This window comes from Sinohyriopsis cumingii, chromosome 7 (assembly GCF_028554795.1).
Source record: "Sinohyriopsis cumingii isolate HCF-2022 chromosome 7, ASM2855479v2, whole genome shotgun sequence".
NCBI lineage: Eukaryota > Metazoa > Mollusca > Bivalvia > Unionida > Unionidae > Sinohyriopsis > Sinohyriopsis cumingii.
In genome coordinates, this window is record NC_142967.1 from 26,682,071 (window position 1) to 26,706,701 (window position 24,631).

A 24,631-nucleotide genomic window follows, 5' to 3' on the forward strand; every position below is an offset into this window, starting at 1 on the left:
CAATCAAATTTGGTTACAGCATGTCTCTACTAATGATTGTTGGAGTTCAATCAAATTTGGTTACAGCATGTCTCAACCAAAGATTGTTGGAATTCAATCAATTTGGTTGCAGCATGTTTTTACCTTGTTGGGTTCAATCAAATTTGGTTACTGCATGTCTCTACTAATGATTGTTGGAGTTCAATCAAATTTGGTTACAGCATGTCTCTACCAAGGATTGTTGGAGTTCAATCAAATTTGGTTGCAGCATGTTTTTACCTTGTTGGAGTTCAATCAGACTTGGTTACAACATGTCTCTACTAATGATTGTTTGATTTCAATCAAATTTGGTTACAGCATGTCTCTACTAATGATTGTTGGAGTTCAATCAAATTTGGTTACAGCATGTCTCTACCAAGGATTGTTGGAGTTCAATCAAATTTGGTTACAGCATGTCTCTACTAATGATTGTTGGAGTTCAATCAAATTTTTGGTTAGAGCATGTCTCTACCGAGGATTGTTGGAGTTCAATCAAATTTGGTTACAACATGTCTCTACTAATGATTGTTGGAGTTCAATCAAATTTTTGGTTACAGCATGTTTCGACCAAGGATTGTTGGAGTTCAATCAAATTTGGTTGCAGCATGTTTTTACCTTGTTGGAGTTCAATTAAATTTGGTTACAACATGTCTCTACTAATGATTGTTGGAGTTCAATCAAATTTGGTTACAGCATGTCTCTACTAATGATTGTTGGAGTTCAATCAAATTTGGTTACAGCATGTCTCTACCAAGGTTTGTTGGAGTTCAATCAAATTTGATTACAGCATGTCTCTACCAAGGTTTGTTGGAGTTCAATCAAATTTGATTACAGCATGTCTCTACCAAGGTTTGTTGGAGTTCAATCAAATTTGGTTACAGCATGTCTCTACTAATGATTGTTGGAGTTCAATCAAATTTGGTTACAGCATGTCTCTACCAAGGATTGTTGGAGTTCAATCAAATTTGGTTAGAGCATATTTTTACCTTGTTGGAGTTCAATTAAATTTGGTTACAACATGTCTCTACTAATAATTGTTGGATTTCAATCAAATTTGGTTACAGCATGTCTCTACTAATGATTGTTGGAGTTCAATCAAATTTGGTTACAGCATGTCTCTACCAAGGATTGTTGGAGTTCAATCAAATTTGGTTACAGCATGTCTCTACTAATGATTGTTGGAGTTCAATCAAATTTGGTTACAGCATGTCTCTACTAATGATTGTTGGAGTTCAATCAAATTTGGTTACAACATGTCTCTACCAAGGATTGTTGGAGTTCAATCAAATTTGGTTGCAGCATGTTTTTACCTTGTTGGAGTTCAATCAAATTTGGTTACAGCATGTCTCTACTAATGATTGTTGGATTTCAATCAAATTTGGTTACAGCGTGTCTCTACTAATGATTGTTGGAGTTCAATCAAATTTGGTTACAGCATGTCTCTACCAAGGTTTGTTGGAGTTCAATCAAATTTGGTTACAGCATGTCTCTACTAATGATTGTTGGAGTTCAATCAAATTTGGTTACAGCATGTCTCTACCAAAGATTGTTGGAGTTCAGACAAACTTGTCATGCAGCATCAGATTGATCTGACATTGAATGAGTTTGACTTTTAGTGTTCCATGACTTCATTTAAAGGAGTTATATCCCTTTATTGCCTAATGTTTCCAAGTTTTTGTTGGATTTCAAACAACCTTGACACATGGCTTTATTTTGATGAGACCTTGAATGCAAGTTAAATTTTTAGGGTTCTGCATCTTGTTTACTGGAGTTATTTCCCCTGGTTACCTTCCACATGAATTTGGTTTCTGCAGTACCTCTTAACTAATGTTTTATTGGATTTTAACACAATTTAATGAGGCTATATACTTATGTAACATTTAACTTATGAGGTTTTGAAGAAGTTTGATTCCGTTGTTCCACAGCATTATATATTATTTAGAAGAGTTTTTGCCACCTATTTCCCCATCTCCCTAACTTTGCCTTTCCAAACATAACTGCACTTAGCATTGCTGGAGTTCAACCGTTGTTAAAATGCACCTTTACACTGAGCAGGTATGATTTCTAGTGCTCCACAGCATCATTTACAGGATTTATGTTCCTGATTGCCCATTCTCTTGACTAATGTTTCAGCAGAATTATTTTACCAATGGTTGTCTGATATCAACCCGATTAGGTCATGTGTCATTATCCTAAGGAGTCCATCATGGTGTCATTATCCTAAGGAGACCATCATGGTGTCATTATCCTAAGGAGACCATCATGGTGTCATTATCCTAAGGAATCCATCATGGTGTCATTATCCTAAAGAGACCATCATGGTGTTCATTATCCTAAGAAGTCCATCATAGTGTCATTATTCTAAGGAGACCATCAGGGTGTCATTATCTTAAGGAGACCATCATGGTGTCATTATCCTAAGGAGACCATCATGGTGTCATTATCCTAAGGAGTTCATCCTGGTGTCATTATCCTAAGGAATCCATCATGGAGTCATTATCATAAGGAGACCATCATGAATAAGTTGGATATCCAGTATTCCACATTAGGAGTTGGAAGAGTGAGGAATGAAACTCTTTTTACCACTTGGTCAATACCCATGTTTCTTTTGTCCATCAAGGCTAATTTTTCACAGCATGAATCTGGGGAGAAGTAGAGGGTGTGGATAAGAGTAGTACTTCAGCAATCTATCCACTGGATCAGTTACTGTTTCTTACCCATGCATGTTTGGATATAGATAGATAGTATAGCACAAAATGAGTTTAAATTGTCTTATTTTTTAAATGAAAACAAGTCAGAGCATGCCTCACATATGTTGGGTTCAGCAAAATGTAGAATTGTCTCGGGAGTGTGAACCAGTCATGATTAGCCATTTACACTTTACATGCATAGGTTGAAGAGACAGCAAACATTTATCCATGAAGGAACTGGCCCAGCAATATTTCAAGTTATCAATGTTAAATTCAAGATAAAAGAAATTTTGGTTTGTGCTTGAAACTGATTATTCTCAGGTTTAAAAGTAAAAGGACTGCAGGAGGTGCTTTCAATATTTTATCAATTTGCATCAAATTGTTTTTCGTCAGGGATCTTCACCCCATCCCAGCCAATCCCACCCCAACCCATCCCACCCTATCCCAGTCCTATTTCTACTCTTTTTGTCTATGGACCATTCATATGCAAGAGGAGTGATGGCAATCAAAAAATGCATAATCTTCTCAAAATGTTGGTTTCAAAACACATTTCTCTGTTTAAAGTCTTTCGAGCAAATAGAAGCAAGCAGGGCCATTTCTAACTCATCGGTTGCAGATAGCTTAAGTATTAGCATATATCTTAGCTCTGTCACTCTGAAGCCTATGGTCTTACTAGCTGCACATCTCTAAGGCCTATTTTTTTTATAAGATTCAGGGCCTGAGGTCTTACCAGATTCACAAATTCATAGGCCTGAAGTCTTAAAAGTATCACAGCTGTTATACCTAAGGTCTTACCAGATTCACAGTTCTCATGTTTAAGGTCTTACCAGATTCACTGCTCTAAGGTCTATGGTCTTACCAGATTCACAGTTCTCTGATCTAAAGTCTTACCAGATTCACAGCTCTCAGGCCTAAGGTCTTACCAGATTCACAGTTCTCTGTTGTAAGGTCTTACCAGATTCACAGCTCTATGACCTAAGGTCTTTCCACATTCACATTTCTGTGGCCTAAGGTCTTACCAGATTCACAGTTCTCTGTTATAAGGTCTTACCAGATTCACAGCTCTATGACCTAAGGTCTTTCCACATTCACAGTTCTGTGGCCTAAGGTCTTACAAGATTCACAGCTCTCAGACATAAAGTTTTACCAGATTTACAGTAGCAGAAACTTCTTTTATTATTTGATTGATAGATGGTAAATAAGATATCAGCACACGAAAGGTTATATCACGATTAGGCAATTGAAGTAAAGAGCCTTTATCAAATCCACATTTACAAAGTGTTCTGAAAGGATTCAAACCTGCATTCTTCATGTTGTGAATCCAGCATGCTTACTACTGAGCCACTACTATTTGAGTATGGACTTGATTGCCTATTCCCATGTATTGGCAGATGACTTTATGGACTTGCATACCTATTCCCATGTATTGGCAGCTGAATTTATGGACTTGCATACCTATTCCCATGTATTGGCAGCTGAATTTATGGACTTGATTACTTTTCCCATTGTATTAGTAGCTGGCTGTATGTACTTGATTATCTATTCTCATGCATTGGCACCAGAATGTATGGACTTGATTAACTATTCCCATGACTCATTATGTTAGAACCATACTCTTATATATTAAGCTTCCACATTCTTGATCGTCTAACCCTCAGAATTAGTCTTTGATCATCTAACCCTCAAAAGTCAGTCTTTGATCATATAACCCTCAAAGTCAACCCTTGGTAGTCTTAAACCCTCAAAGTCAACCCTTGATAGTCTTAGCCTCAAAGTCAACCCTTGATAGTCTTAGCCTCAAAGTCAACCCTTGATAGTCTTAGCCTCAAAGTCAACCCTTGATAGTCTTAGCCTCAAAGTCAACCCTTGATAGTCTTAGCCTCAAAGTCAACCCTTGATAGTCTTAAACCCTCAAAGTCAACCCTTGATAGTCTTAGCCTCAAAGTCAACCCTTGATAGTCTTAGCCTCAAAGTCAACCCTTGATAGTCTTAAACCCTCAAAGTCAACCCTTGATAGTCTTAGCCTCAAACTCAATCCTTGATAGTCTAAGCCTCAAACTCAACCCTTGATAGTCTTAGCCTCAAAGTCAACCCTTGATAGTCTAAGCCTCAAAGTCAACCCTTGATAGTCTTAGCCTCAAAGTCAACCCTTGATAGTCTTAGCCTCAAAGTCAACCCTTGATAGTCTTAGCCTCAAAGTCAACCCTTGATAGTCTTAAACCCTCAAAGTCAACCCTTGATAGTCTTAGCCTCAAAGTCAACCCTTGATAGTCTTAAACCCTCAAAGTCAACCCTTGATAGTCTTAGCCTCAAAGTCAACCCTTGATAGTCTTAGCCTCAAAGTCAACCCTTGATAGTCTTAGCCTCAAAGTCAACCCTTGATAGTCTTAAACCCTCAAAGTCAACCCTTGATAGTCTAAGCCTCAAAGTCAACCCTTGATAGTCTAAGCCTCAAAGTCAACCCTTGATAGTCTTAAACCCTCAAAGTCAACCCTTATAGTCTAAGCCTCAAAGTTAATATGTGGCTCAGTCTATTCAGGTGAAGTCCACCTTTGAAATGTAAGGGTAATTGGTGAAGGAAAGTCAACTTATGGAGATAAAAACATAATTGGCATCTGACTTCATGGACTTGCTTACCTATTCCCGTGTATTGGCAGCTGACTTTATGGACTTGATTACCTATTCCCATGTATTGGCAGCTGACTTATGGACTTGATTGCTTTTCCCATTGTATTAGTAGCTGGCTGTATGTACTTGATTATCTATTCCCATGCATTGGCACCAGAATGTGTGGACTTGATTAACTATTCCCATGCATTGGTTGCTGGCTGTACGGACTCAATTACCTATTCCCATGTATTGGCAGTTGACTTTATGGACTTGATTACCTATTCCCATGCACTGACATCAGAATTTATGGTCTTAATAACCTATTTCCACATATTGGTAGCTGGCTGTATGGGATTGATTACCTGTGTCCATGTATTGGCACTGGAATTTATGGACCTAATTGCCTATTCCCATGTATTGGCAGCTGGCTGTATGGACTTGATTACCTATTCCCATGTATTGGTAGCTGGCTGTATGGACTTAATTACCTATTCCCATGTATTGGTAGCTGGTTGCATGGACTAGATTACCTATTCCCATGCATTGGCAGTTGGCTGCATGGACTTGATTACCTATTCCCATGCATTGGCAGTTGGCTCTTGCCAGCACAAATGTCATATATACCCATATGAGAACTTATCAAACAAAACAGACTGTGCATTTGATAAAAGTACTATACAAATCTTATCAAACGAGACAGACTGTGCATTTGATATAGTTATTATTTGAAAATTATCAAACAAGACACACTGTGCATTTGATACAATTGTGATACTAAACTTATCAAACAAGACAGAATTGCATATGAAACAAGACAGACTGTGCATTTGATAAAATTACTCTACCAAACTTATCAAACAAGACAGACTGCATTTGAAACAAGACACACTGTGCATTTGATATAGTTACTATATGAAAATTATCAAACAAGACACACTGTGCATTTGATACAATTACTATACGAAACGTATCAAACAAGACAGACTGTGCTTTTGATTCAATTACTGTAAATTTATCAAACAAGACAGATTGCATTTGATACAATTACTATATAAAACTTAGCAAACAAGACAGACTGTGCAGTTGATATAATTACTTTAAACAAACTTATAAAAAAAGACAGACTGTGTATTTGATACAATGACCCTATGAAACTTTGTAAATCATGCATAAACTGAAATCACAAGTCCAGTGACGCCTTGACCTATGACCATTAGATCCTTTGATGATTAAGAAGTTGCCTGTACCTAAGTGCAGTCCACCTATGATGCTTCATGACAAATGAATTTGGAGAAATATGACTCATTATGTTAGAACCATACTCTTATATATTCATCTTCCACATCCTTGATCATCTAACCCTCAAAGTCAACCCTTGATAGTCTAAGCCTCAAAGTTAACCCTTGATAGTCTAAGCCTCAAAGTCAACCCTTGAAAGTCTAAGCCTCAAAGTCAACCCTTGATGGTCTAAGCCTCAAAGTCAACCCTTGATAGTCTTAGCCTCAAAGTCAACCCTTGAAAGTCTAAGCCTCAAAGTCAACCCTTGAAAGTCTAAGCCTCAAAGTCAACCCTTGATAGTCTAAACCTCAAAGTCAACCCTTGATAGTCTTAGCCTCAAAGTCAACCCTTGAAAGTCTAAGCCTCAAAGTCAACCCTTGATAGTCTTAGCCTCAAAGTCAACCCTTGATAGTCTTAGCCTCAAAGTCAACCCTTGAAAGTCTAAGCCTCAAAGTCAACCCTTGAAAGTCTAAGCCTCAAAGTCAACCCTTGATAGTCTTAGCCTCAAAGTCAACCCTTGAAAGTCTAAGCCTCAAAGTCAACCCTTGAAAGTCTAAGCCTCAAAGTCAACCCTTGAAAGTCTAAGCCTCAAAGTCAACCCTTGATAGTCTAAGCCTCAAAGTCAACCCTTGATAGTTTAAGCCTCAAAGTCAACCCTTGATAGTCTAAGCCTCAAAGACAACCCTTGATAGTCTAAGCCTCGAAGACAACCCTTGATAGTCTAAGCCTCAAAGTCAACCCTTGATAGTCTAAGCCTCAAAGTCAATATGTGGCTCAATCTATTCAGGTGAAGTCCACCTCTGAAATGTAAGGGTAATTGGTGAAGGAAAGTCAGCTTATGGAGGTAAAAACATAATTCATTCAGGTTCCAAGTATCATTACCATTTTACTCTTTGAGCCCCCTAATCTATAGGATGCTGCCTCTAGCTAACCATAGAGTAGCTAAGACATTTCATGAAAGCAGACAACTTGGTTTATCATTGCAAAACCAAAGTCACAATTTGCACTCCACTAACCTCGACCTTGACCTTTTGAGATTCAAATTTATCAAATTTTCCCAAAGGTTGCCTACCTATGAGGTTTAAGCAATACAAACTAAAGTAAACTTAAATTATTTTAATTAGAAATATTCCCTTAAAAATGGATTCATGAAAATTAGGGTATTCAGATGTTCTAGCCAGTCCAACTCAATTTACTGTATTTCATACTAATTGCAGAATGGGGAACTGGAAGAAAGCTCAATGGATCTTATTTATAGGAACTTTAGGACATATGACAGAGAAAGGTAATAAAACAGCAAAATGTCATTTGAATATATATATATATATATATATATATATATATATATATATATATATATATATATATATATATATATATATATATATATGTGTGTGTGTGTGTGTGTGTGTGTGTGTGTTTACACATTTGGTTATTTTATCATTGGTATGAGCAACTCACTATCATGATCAACAATTGTATTTGCTAAATTATCTAAACGAGATCTTTAATGTAATATCAGACACAAGACCATCACCATAGCAGCAATATTGCTGCCCATCTTCAGAACAAGGGTTATACATATGAATACATGAATGTTCATTATTTTCTAAAACAGATGATTGGTGCACAAAATGTATTTCTTGGATGAGGGAACAGATGAGAGTGACTATTTAATTTTCTTGACAAAAAAGGAAAATGTTAATAACTGTTGTTTCTTATGTAAACAAATAAACATGGCTCCCATACTGCTGAGAAACTGAAAAAGTCAGGAGAAATGATAGATGTTTTCCTGACCTTGTAAAGTTCTTGAAGTTTTTAGACAGTCAGGAAAAACTTGTGAATTTTCTTCCACCACTTCCTCACAGAAACAATTATGTAATTTAGTCATAACTGATCATGAGTTAAATGTATTCAAGTCTGATCAGAATATTCAGAAGTTACAGTAGTGGGGCTATATTAGTATAGTCAGTCCAAAACTCTCAGGTAGACTGGTTAGTCCACAGACAGCTTACTATTGGTATCTTCTCTTACATGAAAGGTATGTAGACCAGTTTAGTGTTGCAGTAAGCCAATATGTCTGTGAAATAATTGATTGTGGGAAGTTTAAGAGATAATTGTACACCTTGCTGTTACCAGTTTCTTTTTTGATATCTAATATCTAATATTTGATATGTAATGTTATTGAAAATGTATTGTCATAAAACCTATTATATGATAGTAAAGACAACATGGTGTCAAATGTTATGTCAACAGTAACCTTGACCACAGTTATCTTTTGCAGTGAATTTTACTCCCAAACATTGCTATATGAGAAGAAATCTTCCAACTTAATTAGTGAACCAAAACGAAATATTGTGCCAGCTGATAACCTCATGTATGTCAGCTTGGGAGAGAGTAGTATTCATTTCAGCATGCTTCACTTGCGTATTAAGTTGGGGCTACCATGGCCTAATCCAGCAGAACTGCAAGTTTCCTTTTGCCCTTCCAATCTCATTGTTGCAGATATTAAAATAGTTTTGTCTTTAATCCTCTGACAGGTGAAACAAAACTACAGCATTAATGAAATTTGACCTATTACTGGACATTTGCATTGCTAATTACATGACTATAAAAATCCCGCAACCTACATATCCATGACATCATAGGTCCAGTATTCATGTGTTATCAACAATAAAGCCCTTTTAAATGTTATTTTAATAAACTCTAAAATGTAAAATGAAAAGCATATACTATTTACAAGAAATGAAAGGATTCATAATTTTCAGCAAATATATTCCAAGAACAACTACCTAGGTAATAAACTGCTCTGGTGGCCTAGTGGTTAGAGCGTCTATCTCAGATGCGGCAGGTCGTGGGTTCGATCGCCGGCCAAGTCATACCAATGACTTACAAAAATGGTACTAACATCTGCCTCGCTTGGCGCTCAGCATTTAGAGGTTAGTGTTAGGACTAGTCAGCCTGGTGTCAGGATAATGTGACTGGGTGGGACAACATGCTACATGTCTGTGGCATGATGCCCCAGTGCTAAACATCAGTATAAACTGCCACACTGCAGACATCGTAGCGATATGACTAAAACATTGTTAATGCTACGTTAAAAATCCAGATCACACACACACCTGGGTAATATTCATCAAGCATAGAGTACATGTCAATGATGGCATTGTTGTATCAAATGAGTAGCACATTGACATGTGCTCTCTTCTTCATGAATCTGGCTTTGTCCAATGTTGCTATAACAGCAACACATATCTAGTTGTTTTATTTGTTTAGAATTATGTCCTTAGTTAGTTTTACCAAAGGTATCTGGCTTTCATTTAATATTTCCAAATTTTGTACAATAACATTGGGAAAGAGTTTAATGTTTATATCACATGACTATGAGACCTCCAATATCATGGATATGTAGGTTGTGAGATTTGTGTAGTCATGTGACTAGCAATGAATTTGGCTAGTGTTGGATAAGTTTTAATCAATGCTGTAGTTTTTCCTCATCTGTCTGTGGCTTAAAGATCAAAATTATGATACTCACAATTTCCTATCAATTTCATGCAGGTATGGCTCAATGTAACATCATTTAAATTTGTTAGTCCCACTGGTAAGCTACAACAATATGCCAGTACCGCATGGTGACAGCAAATTACAACTTTTCAATAGGCAATTGACTCTGACCCATCACCCCAAAATATATGTCCAAATATCAAACCTGGGGGGCAGGGAGAAGAGTCAGAGGAAACTCAGATTAATGATTTTAAAGGTCTTTTTGTCAAAATTAAAATCAACCAATTTGTAATTGGATCTTTTTAAGTGGTAGATTTTAACTAAATTGTCTTAAATAGTTTAGTTTTTCTGTTTTCAGTGTTTTATTGACAAAGATTAGTTCAGGGTTAATATTTTTGTCCTTATTAGCTATAATATGCATTTATTATTTTTTTTAGTACTGTGATAGGATATGTTTATTTTGTATATCAGGTTGATATGTTTCAGTTGGCACATCCTTGTATATGGTTTTATAATGATTCTAATAACAGACAGCACATGTACCAAATCCTTGTATAATGGTTTTATAATGACACTAATAACAGTCGGCACATGTACCAAATCCTTGTATAATGGTTTTATAATGACACTAATAACAGTCGGCACATGTACCAAATCCTTTTATATGGTTTTATAATGACTCTAATAACAGTTGGCACATGTACCAAATCCTTGTATATGGTTTTATAATGACACTAATAACAGTCGGCACATGTACCAAATCCTTGTATAATGGTTTTATAATGACACTAATAACAGTCGGCACATGTACCAAATCCTTGTATAATGGTTTTATAATGACACTAATAACAGTCGGCACATGTACCAAATCCTTGTATAATGGTTTTATAATGACACTAATAACAGTCGGCACATGTACCAAATCCTTGTATAATGGTTTTATAATGACACTAATAACAGTCGGCACATGTACCAGATCCTTGTATATGGTTTTATAATGACACTAATAACAGCCGGCACATGTACCAAATCCTTGTATTTGGTTTTATAATGACACTAATAACAGACATCACATGTATCAAATCCTTGTATTTGGTTTTATAATGACTCTAATAACAGTCGGCACATGTACCAAATCCTTGTATAATGGTTTTATGACACTAATAACAGTCGGCACATGTACCAAATCCATGTATATGGTTTTATAATGACTCTAGTAACAGTCAGCACATGTACCAAATCCTTTTATATGGTTTTATAATGACTCTAATAACAGTTGGCACATGTACCAAATCCTTGTATATGGTTTCATAATGACACTAATAACAGTCGGCACATGTACCAAATCCTTGTATAATGGTTTTATGACACTAATAACAGTCGGTACATGTACCAAATCCATGTATATGGTTTTATAATGACTCTAGTAACAGTCAGCACATGTACCAAATCCTTTTATATGGTTTTATAATGACTCTAATAACAGTTGGCACATGTACCAAATCCTTGTATATGGTTTCATAATGACACTAATAACAGTCGGCACATGTACCAAATCCTTGTATAATGGTTTTATAATGACACTAATAACAGTCGGCACATGTACCAAATCCTTGTATAATGGTTTTATAATGACACTAATAACAGTCGGCACATGTACCAAATCCTTGTATAATGGTTTTATAATGACACTAATAACAGTCGGCACATGTACCAAATCCTTGTATTTGGTTTTATAATGACACTAATAACAGACATCACATGTATCAAATCCTTGTATTTGGTTTTATAATGACTCTAATAACAGTCGGCACATGTACCAAATCCTTGTATAATGGTTTTATGACACTAATAACAGTCGGCACATGTACCAAATCCATGTATATGGTTTTATAATGACTCTAATAACAGTTGGCACATGTACCAAATCCTTGTATATGGTTTTATAATGACTCTAATAACAGTTGGCACATGTACCAAATCCTTGTATATGGTTTTATAATGACACTAATAACAGTCGGCACATGTACCAAATCCTTGTATAATGGTTTTATAATGACACTAATAACAGTCGGCACATGTACCAAATCCTTGTATAATGGTTTTATAATGACACTAATAACAGTCGGCACATGTACCAAATCCTTGTATAATGGTTTTATAATGACACTAATAACAGTCGGCACATGTACCAAATCCTTGTATAATGGTTTTATAATGACACTAATAACAGTCGGCACATGTACCAAATCCTTGTATAATGGTTTTATAATGACACTAATAACAGTCGGCACATGTACCAAATCCTTGTATTTGGTTTTATAATGACACTAATAACAGACATCACATGTATCAAATCCTTGTATTTGGTTTTATAATGACTCTAATAACAGTCGGCACATGTACCAAATCCTTGTATAATGGTTTTATGACACTAATAACAGTCGGCACATGTACCAAATCCATGTATATGGTTTTATAATGACTCTAGTAACAGTCAGCACATGTACCAAATCCTTTTATATGGTTTTATAATGACTCTAATAACAGTTGGCACATGTACCAAATCCTTGTATATGGTTTTATAATGACACTAATAACAGTCGGCACATGTACCAAATCCTTGTATAATGGTTTTATAATGACACTAATAACAGTCGGCACATGTACCAAATCCTTGTATAATGGTTTTATAATGACACTAATAACAGTCGGCACATGTACCAAATCCTTGTATTTGGTTTTATAATGACACTAATAACAGACATCACATGTATCAAATCCTTGTATTTGGTTTTATAATGACTCTAATAACAGTCGGCACATGTACCAAATCCTTGTATAATGGTTTTATGACACTAATAACAGTTGGCACATGTACCAAATCCTTGTATAATGGTTTTATAATGACTCTAGTAACAGTCAGCACATGTACCAAATCCTTTTATATGGTTTTATAATGACTCTAATAACAGTTGGCACATGTACCAAATCCTTGTATATGGTTTTATAATGACACTAATAACAGTCGGCACATGTACCAAATCCTTGTATTTGGTTTTATAATGACACTAATAACAGTTGGCACATGTACCAAATCCTTGTATAATGGTTTTATAATGACTCTAGTAACAGTCAGCACATGTACCAAATCCTTTTATATGGTTTTATAATGACTCTAATAACAGTTGGCACATGTACCAAATCCTTGTATATGGTTTTATAATGACTCTAATAACAGTCAGCACATGTACCAAATCCTTGTATTTGGTTTTATAATGACACTAATAACAGACATCACATGTATCAAATCCTTGTATTTGGTTTTATAATGACACTAATAACAGACATCACATGTATCAAATCCTTGTATTTGGTTTTATAATGACACTAATAACAGACATCACATGTATCAAATCCTTGTATTTGGTTTTATAATGACTCTAATAACAGTCGGCACATGTACCAAATCCTTGTATATGGTTTTATAATGACACTAATAACAGTCGGCACATGTACCAAATCCTTGTATAATGGTTTTATAATGACACTAATAACAGTCGGCACATGTACCAAATCCTTGTATAATGGTTTTATAATGACACTAATAACAGTCGGCACATGTACCAAATCCTTGTATTTGGTTTTATAATGACACTAATAACAGACATCACATGTATCAAATCCTTGTATTTGGTTTTATAATGACTCTAATAACAGTCGGCACATGTACCAAATCCTTGTATAATGGTTTTATGACACTAATAACAGTCGGCACATGTACCAAATCCTTGTATAATGGTTTTATGACACTAATAACAGTTGGCACATGTACCAAATCCTTGTATAATGGTTTTATGACACTAATAACAGTTGGCACATGTACCAAATCCTTGTATATGGTTTTATAATGACACTAATAACAGTCGGCACATGTACCAAATCCTTGTATAATGGTTTTATAATGACACTAATAACAGTCGGCACATGTACCAAATCCTTGTATAATGGTTTTATAATGACACTAATAACAGTCGGCACATGTACCAAATCCTTGTATAATGGTTTTATGACACTAATAACAGTTGGCACATGTACCAAATCCTTGTATAATGGTTTTATAATGACTCTAGTAACAGTCAGCACATGTACCAAATCCTTTTATATGGTTTTATAATGACTCTAATAACAGTTGGCACATGTACCAAATCCTTGTATATGGTTTTATAATGACACTAATAACAGTCGGCACATGTACCAAATCCTTTTATATGGTTTTATAATGACTCTAATAACAGTCAGCACATGTACCAAATCCTTGTATTTGGTTTTATAATGACTCTAATAACAGTCAGCACATGTACCAAATCCTTGTATATGGTTTTATAATGACTCTAATAACAGTCAGCACATGTACCAAATCCTTGTATTTGGTTTTATAATGACACTAATAACAGACATCACATGTATCAAATCCTTGTATTTGGTTTTATAATGACACTAATAACAGACATCACATGTATCAAATCCTTGTATTTGGTTTTATAATGACACTAATAACAGACATCACATGTATCAAATCCTTGTATTTGGTTTTATAATGACTCTAATAACAGTCGGCACATGTACCAAATCCTTGTATAATGGTTTTATGACACTAATAACAGTCGGCACATGTACCAAATCCTTGTATAATGGTTTTATAATGACTCTAGTAACAGTCAGCACATGTACCAAATCCTTTTATATGGTTTTATAATGACTCTAATAACAGTTGGCACATGTACCAAATCCTTGTATATGGTTTTATAATGACACTAATAACAGTCGGCACATGTACCAAATCCTTGTATAATGGTTTTATAATGACACTAATAACAGTCGGCACATGTACCAAATCCTTGTATAATGGTTTTATAATGACACTAATAACAGTCGGCACATGTACCAAATCCTTGTATTTGGTTTTATAATGACACTAATAACAGACATCACATGTACCAAATCCTTGTATATGGTTTTATAATGACTCTAATAACAGTCAGCACATGTACCAAATCCTTGTATATGGTTTTATAATGACTCTAATAACAGTTAACACATGTACCAAATCCTTGTATAATGGTTTTATGACACTAATAACAGACATCACATGTATCAAATCCTTGTATTTGGTTTTATAATGACTCTAATAACAGTCAGCACATGTACCAAATCCTTTTATATGGTTTTATAATGACTCTAATAACAGTTGGCACATGTACCAAATCCTTGTATATGGTTTTATAATGACACTAATAACAGTCGGCACATGTACCAAATCCATGTATATGGTTTTATAATGACTCTAATAACAGTCGGCACATGTACCAAATCCTTTTATATGGTTTTATAATGACTCTAATAACAGTTGACACATGTACCAAATCCTTGTATTTGGTTTTATAATGACACTAATAACAGACATCACATGTATCAAATCCTTGTATTTGGTTTTATAATGACACTAATAACAGACATCACATGTATCAAATCCTTGTATTTGGTTTTATAATGACTCTAATAACAGTTGACACATGTACCAAATCCTTGTATAATGGTTTTATAATGACACTAATAACAGACATCACATGTATCAAATCCTTGTATTTGGTTTTATAATGACTCTAATAACAGTTGGCACATGTACCAAATCCTTGTATAATGGTTTTATGACACTAATAACAGTCGGCACATGTACCAAATCCATGTATATGGTTTTATAATGACTCTAATAACAGTCGGCACATGTACCAAATCCATGTATATGGTTTTATAATGACTCTAGTAACAGTCGGCACATGTACCAAATCCTTGTATAATGGTTTTATGACACTAATAACAGTCGGCACATGTACCAAATCCTTGTATATGGTTTTATAATGACTCTAGTAACAGTTGGCACATGTACCAAATCCTTGTATATGGTTTTATAATGACACTAATAACAGACATCACATGTACCAAATCCTTGTATAATGGTTTTATAATGACACTAATAACAGTCGGCACATGTACCAAATCCATGTATATGGTTTTATAATGACTCTAATAACAGTCGGCACATGTACCAAATCCATGTATATGGTTTTATAATGACTCTAGTAACAGTCGGCACATGTACCAAATCCTTGTATAATGGTTTTATGACACTAATAACAGTCGGCACATGTACCAAATCCTTGTATATGGTTTTATAATGACACTAATAACAGACAGCACATGTACCAAATCCTTGTATATGGTTTTATAATGACTCTAGTAACAGTTGGCACATGTACCAAATCCTTGTATATGGTTTTATAATGACACTAATAACAGACATCACATGTATCAAATCCTTGTATTTGGTTTTATAATGACTCTAGTAACAGTTGGCACATGTACCAAATCCTTGTATATGGTTTTATAATGACACTAATAACAGACATCACATGTACCAAATCCTTGTATAATGGTTTTATAATGACTCTAGTAACAGTCAGCACATGTACCAAATCCTTGTATATGGTTTTATAATGACTCTAGTAACAGTTGGCACATGTACCAAATCCTTGTATATGGTTTTATAATGACTCTAATAACAGTTGGCACATGTACCAAATCCTTGTATATGGTTTTATAATGTCACTAATAACATTTGATTTTCATAATTATTGTAACTGAGACATCATTATCTAGATTCACAACTGATAATTCTGATTTCTTTAAAATTGAAAGATTGAAAAGAAATAAAACTAATTATGTTCATTCTATTTTTGTTTCCTCATATCAACATAATGCAGTTCAGCAAAGTCAACATTTTTGTTCATTATATTGAAATGACTTTACATGACAACTTATATGAATAATTGAATATACATTAGACAGACTTGTTTCTTGTGATACATTTTATGGTTTAGTACATGTTCATATGTCACATTCAGATGTTTTGGGAGACTCTAGAAACCGAAACATCTTTTGGATTAATGGAAGATGCACATTTTCTAAGCAAAACTGTTCTTCAGTTCCATCCAATAATGGTCATATATGAACCTTGAAAAAAAGAATTCCTTTGTGGAAAAGACCTAGAAATTTATCTTTAATGAGTGTGTGAGCTATGAATAAACTAAAAATGTTGGTATGGGAGTTGTTTAAAATTGCAGTGTTGTGCAGGATAAGGGAGACAACTTGTTTGCTGACATTCAGTCTGGTTTTTAGTACAGCATTGTGCAGCTAAATGGGCTTTCATTATTCACCTATGGGAAGAGAGAATATTTGCTTCCTAAAAAGTACAGTGGTTCCTAACTATAGACCCAGAAACAGGTATTTTTACCAATGAAATAAAAGCAAAATACAGAATATATGTAAATGAAATAATGCCTGAGTTTTGAAGAAAATGGAAAATGTAAATACACATTTCAGAACAAAGAAAAATCAATGTAAATTAAAGAAACTTGAAGGCATTTCATAAATACATTTTAATATCAATTATTTGCAGGTTGATACTAAATCTAAAGCCAAGAACCCTTTTGCATGGTAGTCTGGAATCAGATTATTTACACAGATTTCACTATTTTCAAGCCATGACATTGATTTTGCTGAGGCAAACACAACTGTCATTAACATCATGACATCATCACTGTGTCTGTGCAATGTTCATTTTTGCACTGAATGAAAAAAAAGAAAATAACATTTCCTGCCAAAGACTCAGAAACTAAAATTTTGAATTGATTGCACTTATATTTTTAGTTATCTTAGATTCATAGATACCTCTTGCATTTGCTATTTTATTAAAGAAATAGTTCTCTCACATTAACATTCTTGAAAATGGTATAGCAAACTTCAGTAAATGCAATTTATTTAGTTTTTAAAGGAAACAATGAATCAAAGTTAAATCAGAATGCATTTTTGAGACTGTAAAGATGAGGCAATAAATGAAGACATAAATGGAATATAAACACAACGCAAATGAAATAAATTTTAAAAGAAAATGAAACAATCAATATGTAGATTTGGTTAAAGTGCTTGTATCAGAGTCTGTATGTATATGGTGTCTTAGAATTACAAAATCCTTTTTACAAGTCAGGATGGTCATGGATACCATTATACCTGGCATTGGCAGTATTATATGTAGTGTTTCCCATTATAAAGCCACCTCACCTTTAACACTTTACAGGTTTGTGGCTTCAGTGAACAGTCTTATAGGGAATGAGTACTGTGCAGAACTGTGTTAATGGAAATTTATTTACAAAAATAATTTAGATTTAAGGATTGTAAAAAGTAGCTCTTTAAGGCAGGTGATTATTTAATAGTAACAATTTTAAAGCCAGGTTAGACTGTTCATGTAAGCCACTAGACATATTCATGTAAGCCACTAGACATGTTCATGTAAGCCACTAGACATGTTTATGTAAGCCACTAGACATATTCATGTAAGCCACTAGACATGTTCATGTAAGCCACTAGACATGTTTATGTAAGCAACTAGACATGTTGATGTAAGCCACTAGACATGTTTATGTAAGCCACTAGACATATTCATGTAAGCCACTAGACATATTCATGTAAGCCACTAGACATGTTTATGTAAGCCACTAGACATGTTCATATAAGCCACTAGATATGTTTATGTAAGCCACTAAAAATGTTCATGTAAGCCACTAAACATGTTCATGTAAGCCACTAGACATGTTCATGTAAGCCACTAGACATGTTCATGTAAGCCACTAGACATGTTCATGTAAGCCACTAGACATGCTCATGTGAGCCACTTAATATGTTTATGTAAGCCACTAGACATATTCATGTAAGCCACTAGACATATTCATGTAAGCCACTAGACATGTTCATGTAAGCCACTAGACATGTTTATGTAAGCCACTAGACATATTCATGTAAGCCACTAGACATGTTCATGTAAGCCACTAGACATGTTTATGTAAGCCACTAGACATGTTCATGTAAGCCACTAGACATGTTTATGTAAGCCACTAGACATGTTCATATAAGCCACTAGATATGTTTATGTAAGCCACTAAACATGTTCATGTAAGCCACTAGACATGTTCATGTAAGCCACTAGACATGTTCATGTAAGCCACTAGACATGTTCATGTAAGCCACTAGACATGTTCATGTAAGCCACTAGACATGTTCATGTAAGCCACTAGACATGCTCATGTGAGCCACTTAATATGTTCATGTAAGCCACTAGACATATTCATGTAAGCCACTAGACATGTTCATGTGAGCCACTTAATATGTTCATGTAAGCCACTAGACATATTCATGTAAGCCACTAGACATATTCATGTAAACCACTAGACATGTTCATGTAAGCCACTTGACATGTTCATGTAAGCCACTAGAAATATTCATGTAAGCCACTAGACATGTTCATGTAAACCACTAGACATATTCATGTAAGCCACTAGACATATTCATGTAAGCCACTAGACATGTTCATCGATTACTTTAATATCAAACATATCTTATGCAGTATTCTAGTCATAGATCCATTATTCTCTTTCTTACAGAGAGCAGAAGAGACGACTGCAGAGTACAGTAAGTGAACCATCAATTGCTGGGCACAAGATGAGCCCATCATTGCGGAAAAAGACACTTATGAAGGCAAACAGTGAATGTCAGACTGCATCAAATAAAGATGCAAATGACAGCTGATAATTATGATATCCAGTGCTTTGTTTATTCAAGAGTTTTCTTCAGGTAGATAGATTAGTAATACATCATATTAATTGATGTGACTACAGGTAGATGGATTTGTAATAGAACATATTAATTGGTGTCACCACTGACCAGACCTTGTGAACTGTTCTGTCTTGGTCCAGTGCAAAATGCTTTAGTGACTTTTTTCTTTAATGCACATTAGATACAACATTACAGTAAGACACATAAAAAAGGTGAAGTAGATGATGTCTTTTGGGAGACATGTTGGAAGCAAAGTTATTTTCCAGTTAGGCTGGACATGACTATGTATTTCAATTGTTCCAGAAATGAGAGATTTATTTAGAAAAATGTCTTATGCAGCAAAATGTATGGAACCAGAAGACTGCACTTATGAAGTAAGATGGCCATTTATCCAGGCAAATAGGAACTTCATGACTGAGAAAGCAACAAAAACATCCACATCAGAGGTTCCTTTAGTGTCAGTCTGACTCTCAGCCTGTCCTCCTAAAGATTTAATGCCCACAAACCATGCTATTGTTTCCTGTATGAAAACTTCCGCCCTGACTTTAACCAGATTCCAGGTGGAATTTTAAAGAGGATTTCAGCTAAAGCCTAGATTCCACTTATTATAAATTTTAAATGAATTCAGGGTGGAATATGGCCTGAAATATGCAAATTACTCCGTCTATTACTAGGAGGAATCTGTTTATTCCATCTACTAGGCGGAATCTGTTTATTCTGCTTATTTAGCATAGAATCCCCTTATTATCACTTTTAGGCAGATTCAGAGCAGATTCAGGGTGGAATATAGTTCGAAATATGCAAATTACTATATGTTACTAGGTGGAATCTTTACTTCTGCCTAATTAGATGGAAATACCTGCAGAAACTCCATCCAATAATGAAAATGTCAAGGTGGATTTCAGACGGGTTTTTTAAGCGCTTTCTGCCTAAACCATAAAAAATATACTTCAGATTTCTATTAAACTGCCTAATGATTTTTAGATATTATTGGGAATCAATGATAAATATTCACAGTAATTTTTAAAATGGATCATAAATTCTATTTTGACAGACATTATCAAATAAGATTTAGGCTTCTCTTGTCCTCATTTTCTTTCCTGCTTACAAAACCTAATCCATGATGGCATCACTTAAGTCTTTTTCATTTTACTTTAAAAGTTTGGCGAGATTTCACAAGTATTTTGACCAAAACTTTCATTGAAATTGTGGTGAGATCTCACTAAAATTTCACTGAAATATTTGTGAGGTTTCACAAAAAATTGGACTAAAACTTTCGTGAGATTTCATTAAATTTTGATAATTATATAGTATTTTACTGAAGTTTCAGTAGTTTTTCAGATATTTCAGTAGGTTTCAAAGAAATAATGGATAAGAATTAAACAGGACTTTATTAACCAAGGTGATATTTAAGTGTGCATGAAAATAAATATACAGATGTTGTAATTATATTACATCCAAGGCAAGAGATATGGGAGTTAATAATAATAATAATAATAATAATAAAGACTTTATTTAGAGAAGGTAACTCAATTAGTAACAGAAATAATCTACCTTGAGGCCTTCTATCTGTGATGTACAACATATACAGTATATTCAACATGATGTGAAGAATCTGGCTTGACACTAAATTAGTGATTTTAAAAATCAAAGTATCAAGCCTGGAACATATACACAGGCATCTGTGAACATATAGACTTATATAAACTATAAAATATTAATCTGCATTAAAAAATTCAACTGTGAAAATAATGCACAATTACAGAAAAGCATCCGTTTGAAACACTGATTATGAAAAGAAGAAATGCTAGTAGCCAGCCATATGTCACTTGTATTGCAGACTTGATTTTTGATTAATGTACGAACTATGATACTGTTGTGGTCTCTTGAATTAGCCCTTGTTCCATAAGCAGCCATGACAAATATTTATCATGATATAATTACTCTTAATTGACACTGAATTCTAACACACTTAGAATATTTTGATAATATACACAATAATGCCTCACAATATTGAATGATTCTACTTTTCGACCAAGAAAATTCCACAAAGGTATGACTATCTTTGATAGACATGGGTATCCGGCAACAATTCCCACCAGTGATCTATACATTGTCCCTCCTTAAATTCTGGAAATTAATCAGTTTGGAGTTAAATAACTTTGAAATCATCCTGGTTCAATTCCTTGTCCTGTTTAGCATGTTAGCTGCTACTGTAAAGCTCTTTAAGGCACAAAAAGCAAAATGCTAGTCCTGGCATTGCATTCAGTTTTCATACAGACTGACCAGTTACGTTCCCATTGACACTGCATTCAAGCTATTCTCATTGCTGCACATTTTCACATGTTTATTTAATCTCATAACCAGATCAAAAATTTGAATCTCCATGTTTAGCAAACATGCTCATTCCCATCAGTTTCCATTACCCAACCATTCGTTAGGCATGTACAAAATTTTGACCAATCAGAAAGTTCTTTACAGCGACCATCTGTTAAACAATAAATGGAACAAATACTTATTAGAAAGCTCATTCCAGAATGGGACCAGACAGAGCATTATTTAAAAAAAAGTTTCGGAGACGATATTAGAAAAAAGGATCCATATCGAGGAAAAATCAGATTCAGGTCAGGAGAAAAGCGCAGTTCTGTTTTAAAACGGAAAACAAGAAGAAAACTTGCTTGAGGGCAGTTAAGTCAAATTGAAGTTAGACAAAAATACAACAACAACAACAACAAAATTTGAAAAAGAAATATAACAAGAAAAGATGTGGAAAGAAGTTATAAATTGTGCCCAAAATGAATTATAAAATTACAGCTATCAGAAACAGGAAATATAAATGCTGCTGAAAATCATTCAAATTGTACAAGAAACAATAAATTGTATTATATCTTATTGATATTTTATTGAAATGTCATTGATATTACAATCACAAAATATCACTATATTTTCACAATTTTTGTCAAACTATCAGTGAAATTTCAATCACAAAATTTCACTGATATTTTCAGAAAGTTTGGTAAAATCTCGTAAAATACCACAATGTTAGTGAAAAGGACATTTGAGTGAATGTAAAAAAATTTTCACTTTGATTTTGCTGAAATTTCAGTCACATTTTCACTTTCACTAGGGAATGATTTTTGTAGAGCATATTTTAATAGGAAGTCAAAAAAATTATTTTTTTGAGTAAACATCAGATCAAGCCCCAAATCCACCTTGCACCAAATCCAAAGATTCATCTGTGCTTGTACCACCAGATATTAATATTTTGATCATGTTTATATTTTCTCTACTTTTTTGGTCATGTCTTTGTCTGTTTTAAACATCTGTGGAAATAAATGAAAGAAAACTGACATGCATGTGTTTTCTTCAAATTTATATGAAGTACTTATGGAATTGATATGGAATAAATTGTCTGATTCCATAAGTTTTTCAATCCATATCTCTTCCATATGGATTCCTGAAGTATTCCGTATGGAATCCATGAGAAATTTCTGTTCCAAATGTCTTATTGGAGCTGTGCAAAACTGGCCATTAATATGTTTAGGGTTACATGACGCTTACCTTCTGATGACAAACTTAGGAAGTAGATGAAGCTGAAGTCCACTTAAACTGATACTGAATCCATCTTTTTTTAAATCCTCTGTTAATTAATCTAAATTTGTGATACTACTGTAGACTTCAAACCATCTTTTTTCATGAGAAGCTGAACCGTGCATTGCGATATCCAGTACAGTTTGTAAAAGCAGTGGATGTTCCTCTTCGAATTTTGGTTGGCCACATCTGGCCTTAATATTTAGTTTTGTGTGCTGAGTTCAGGATTATCTTCCTATAAAGCATTCAGTTTTGAATTTTTTTAAATCCCTTGCTTTCTGAGATCTTCTTTGATCATTAATCTTCCCCTTCCTCTTTAAGTTTATTTTCCAACTCAGTTTTTCTTTTTTGTTCATCTTTTAACTCTAAGTTCTGCTCATTTGAAAGTAGTCCTTGTTTCTGCCAATTACACAAACCAGTGAGGTCAGAACTGATGACATCAATTTGGAACTTCAAATTTAATTGAACAGTAACATTTCTTGGAGCAGCCAAATGGCTTGTAGAAGGTCACGTTTCAGAAGTAATGATATTCGAGATGTCATTCGGTTGTTCATTGGACTCTAAAATATCCTGAGTAGAAACTTTTTTTGAAATTGATGGAGCTTGTTTTGTCCAAAAGTTAAGAAGTGATCCTTTTTTTCAGAATGGAGATGGTCTTGAGCTCTTGCAACATACGATTAACTGTTTTAGCCATCATTCTTGATACTATTTCACTTTATCATCTTGGTACGTCTTTTTGGTTTTTGTAGGATATGCTAGCACATAGGCGTTACAAAAAGACTGATGTAATTTTTATTTTATCCATTGCTTCGGGCTGCTGAAAAGTCATGAAAATTAAAACTAATATAACACTGGACACCTTATGTTGTATGGTTTCAACAGCGTAAATGTTACTAGTGTTACACTCTGGCTCAGTCCTCAAAGTTCTTCTCTCCCCTCATCCTGTCTTTTTTAGACTGCTTTTTGTTAATGTCATCAAGCTTCAAAGACTCTCTGTACTAGTAGGACTGTTTACAATCTAGCACTTCAGTGGGGTCAGCAAAACATTTTCAATAAAATATATATTTTATAATAGACCACACCATTGGCCTAGTGGTTAGAGTGTCCGTCTTGGATGTGGGAGATCATGGGTTTGATCCCTGGCTGAGTTATACCAACAACTTATAAAATTGGTACTAACAGCTGCCTCGCTTTGCGCTCAGCATTAAGAA

The 24,631-nt window shown here is 34.4% G+C and overlaps 1 protein-coding gene across 2 annotated transcripts in view; it reads left to right on the forward strand.

The window, feature by feature from the left end:
- Nucleotides 1–23,179, forward strand: part of LOC149794929 (serine/threonine-protein kinase 32B-like) — a 247,876-nt gene extending 224,697 nt beyond the window's left edge. For both annotated transcript variants that reach the window (XM_089964571.1, XM_089964570.1), the window contains exons 11-12: nt 7,814–7,881; nt 19,658–23,179. In XM_089964571.1, the coding sequence (XP_089820697.1) occupies nt 7,814–7,881; nt 19,658–19,802 (213 nt within the window). In that variant the 3' untranslated portion in view covers nt 19,803–23,179. The remainder of the gene's footprint in view (nt 1–7,813; nt 7,882–19,657) is intronic.
- The last annotated feature ends 1,452 nt before the right edge of the window (nt 23,180–24,631 follow it).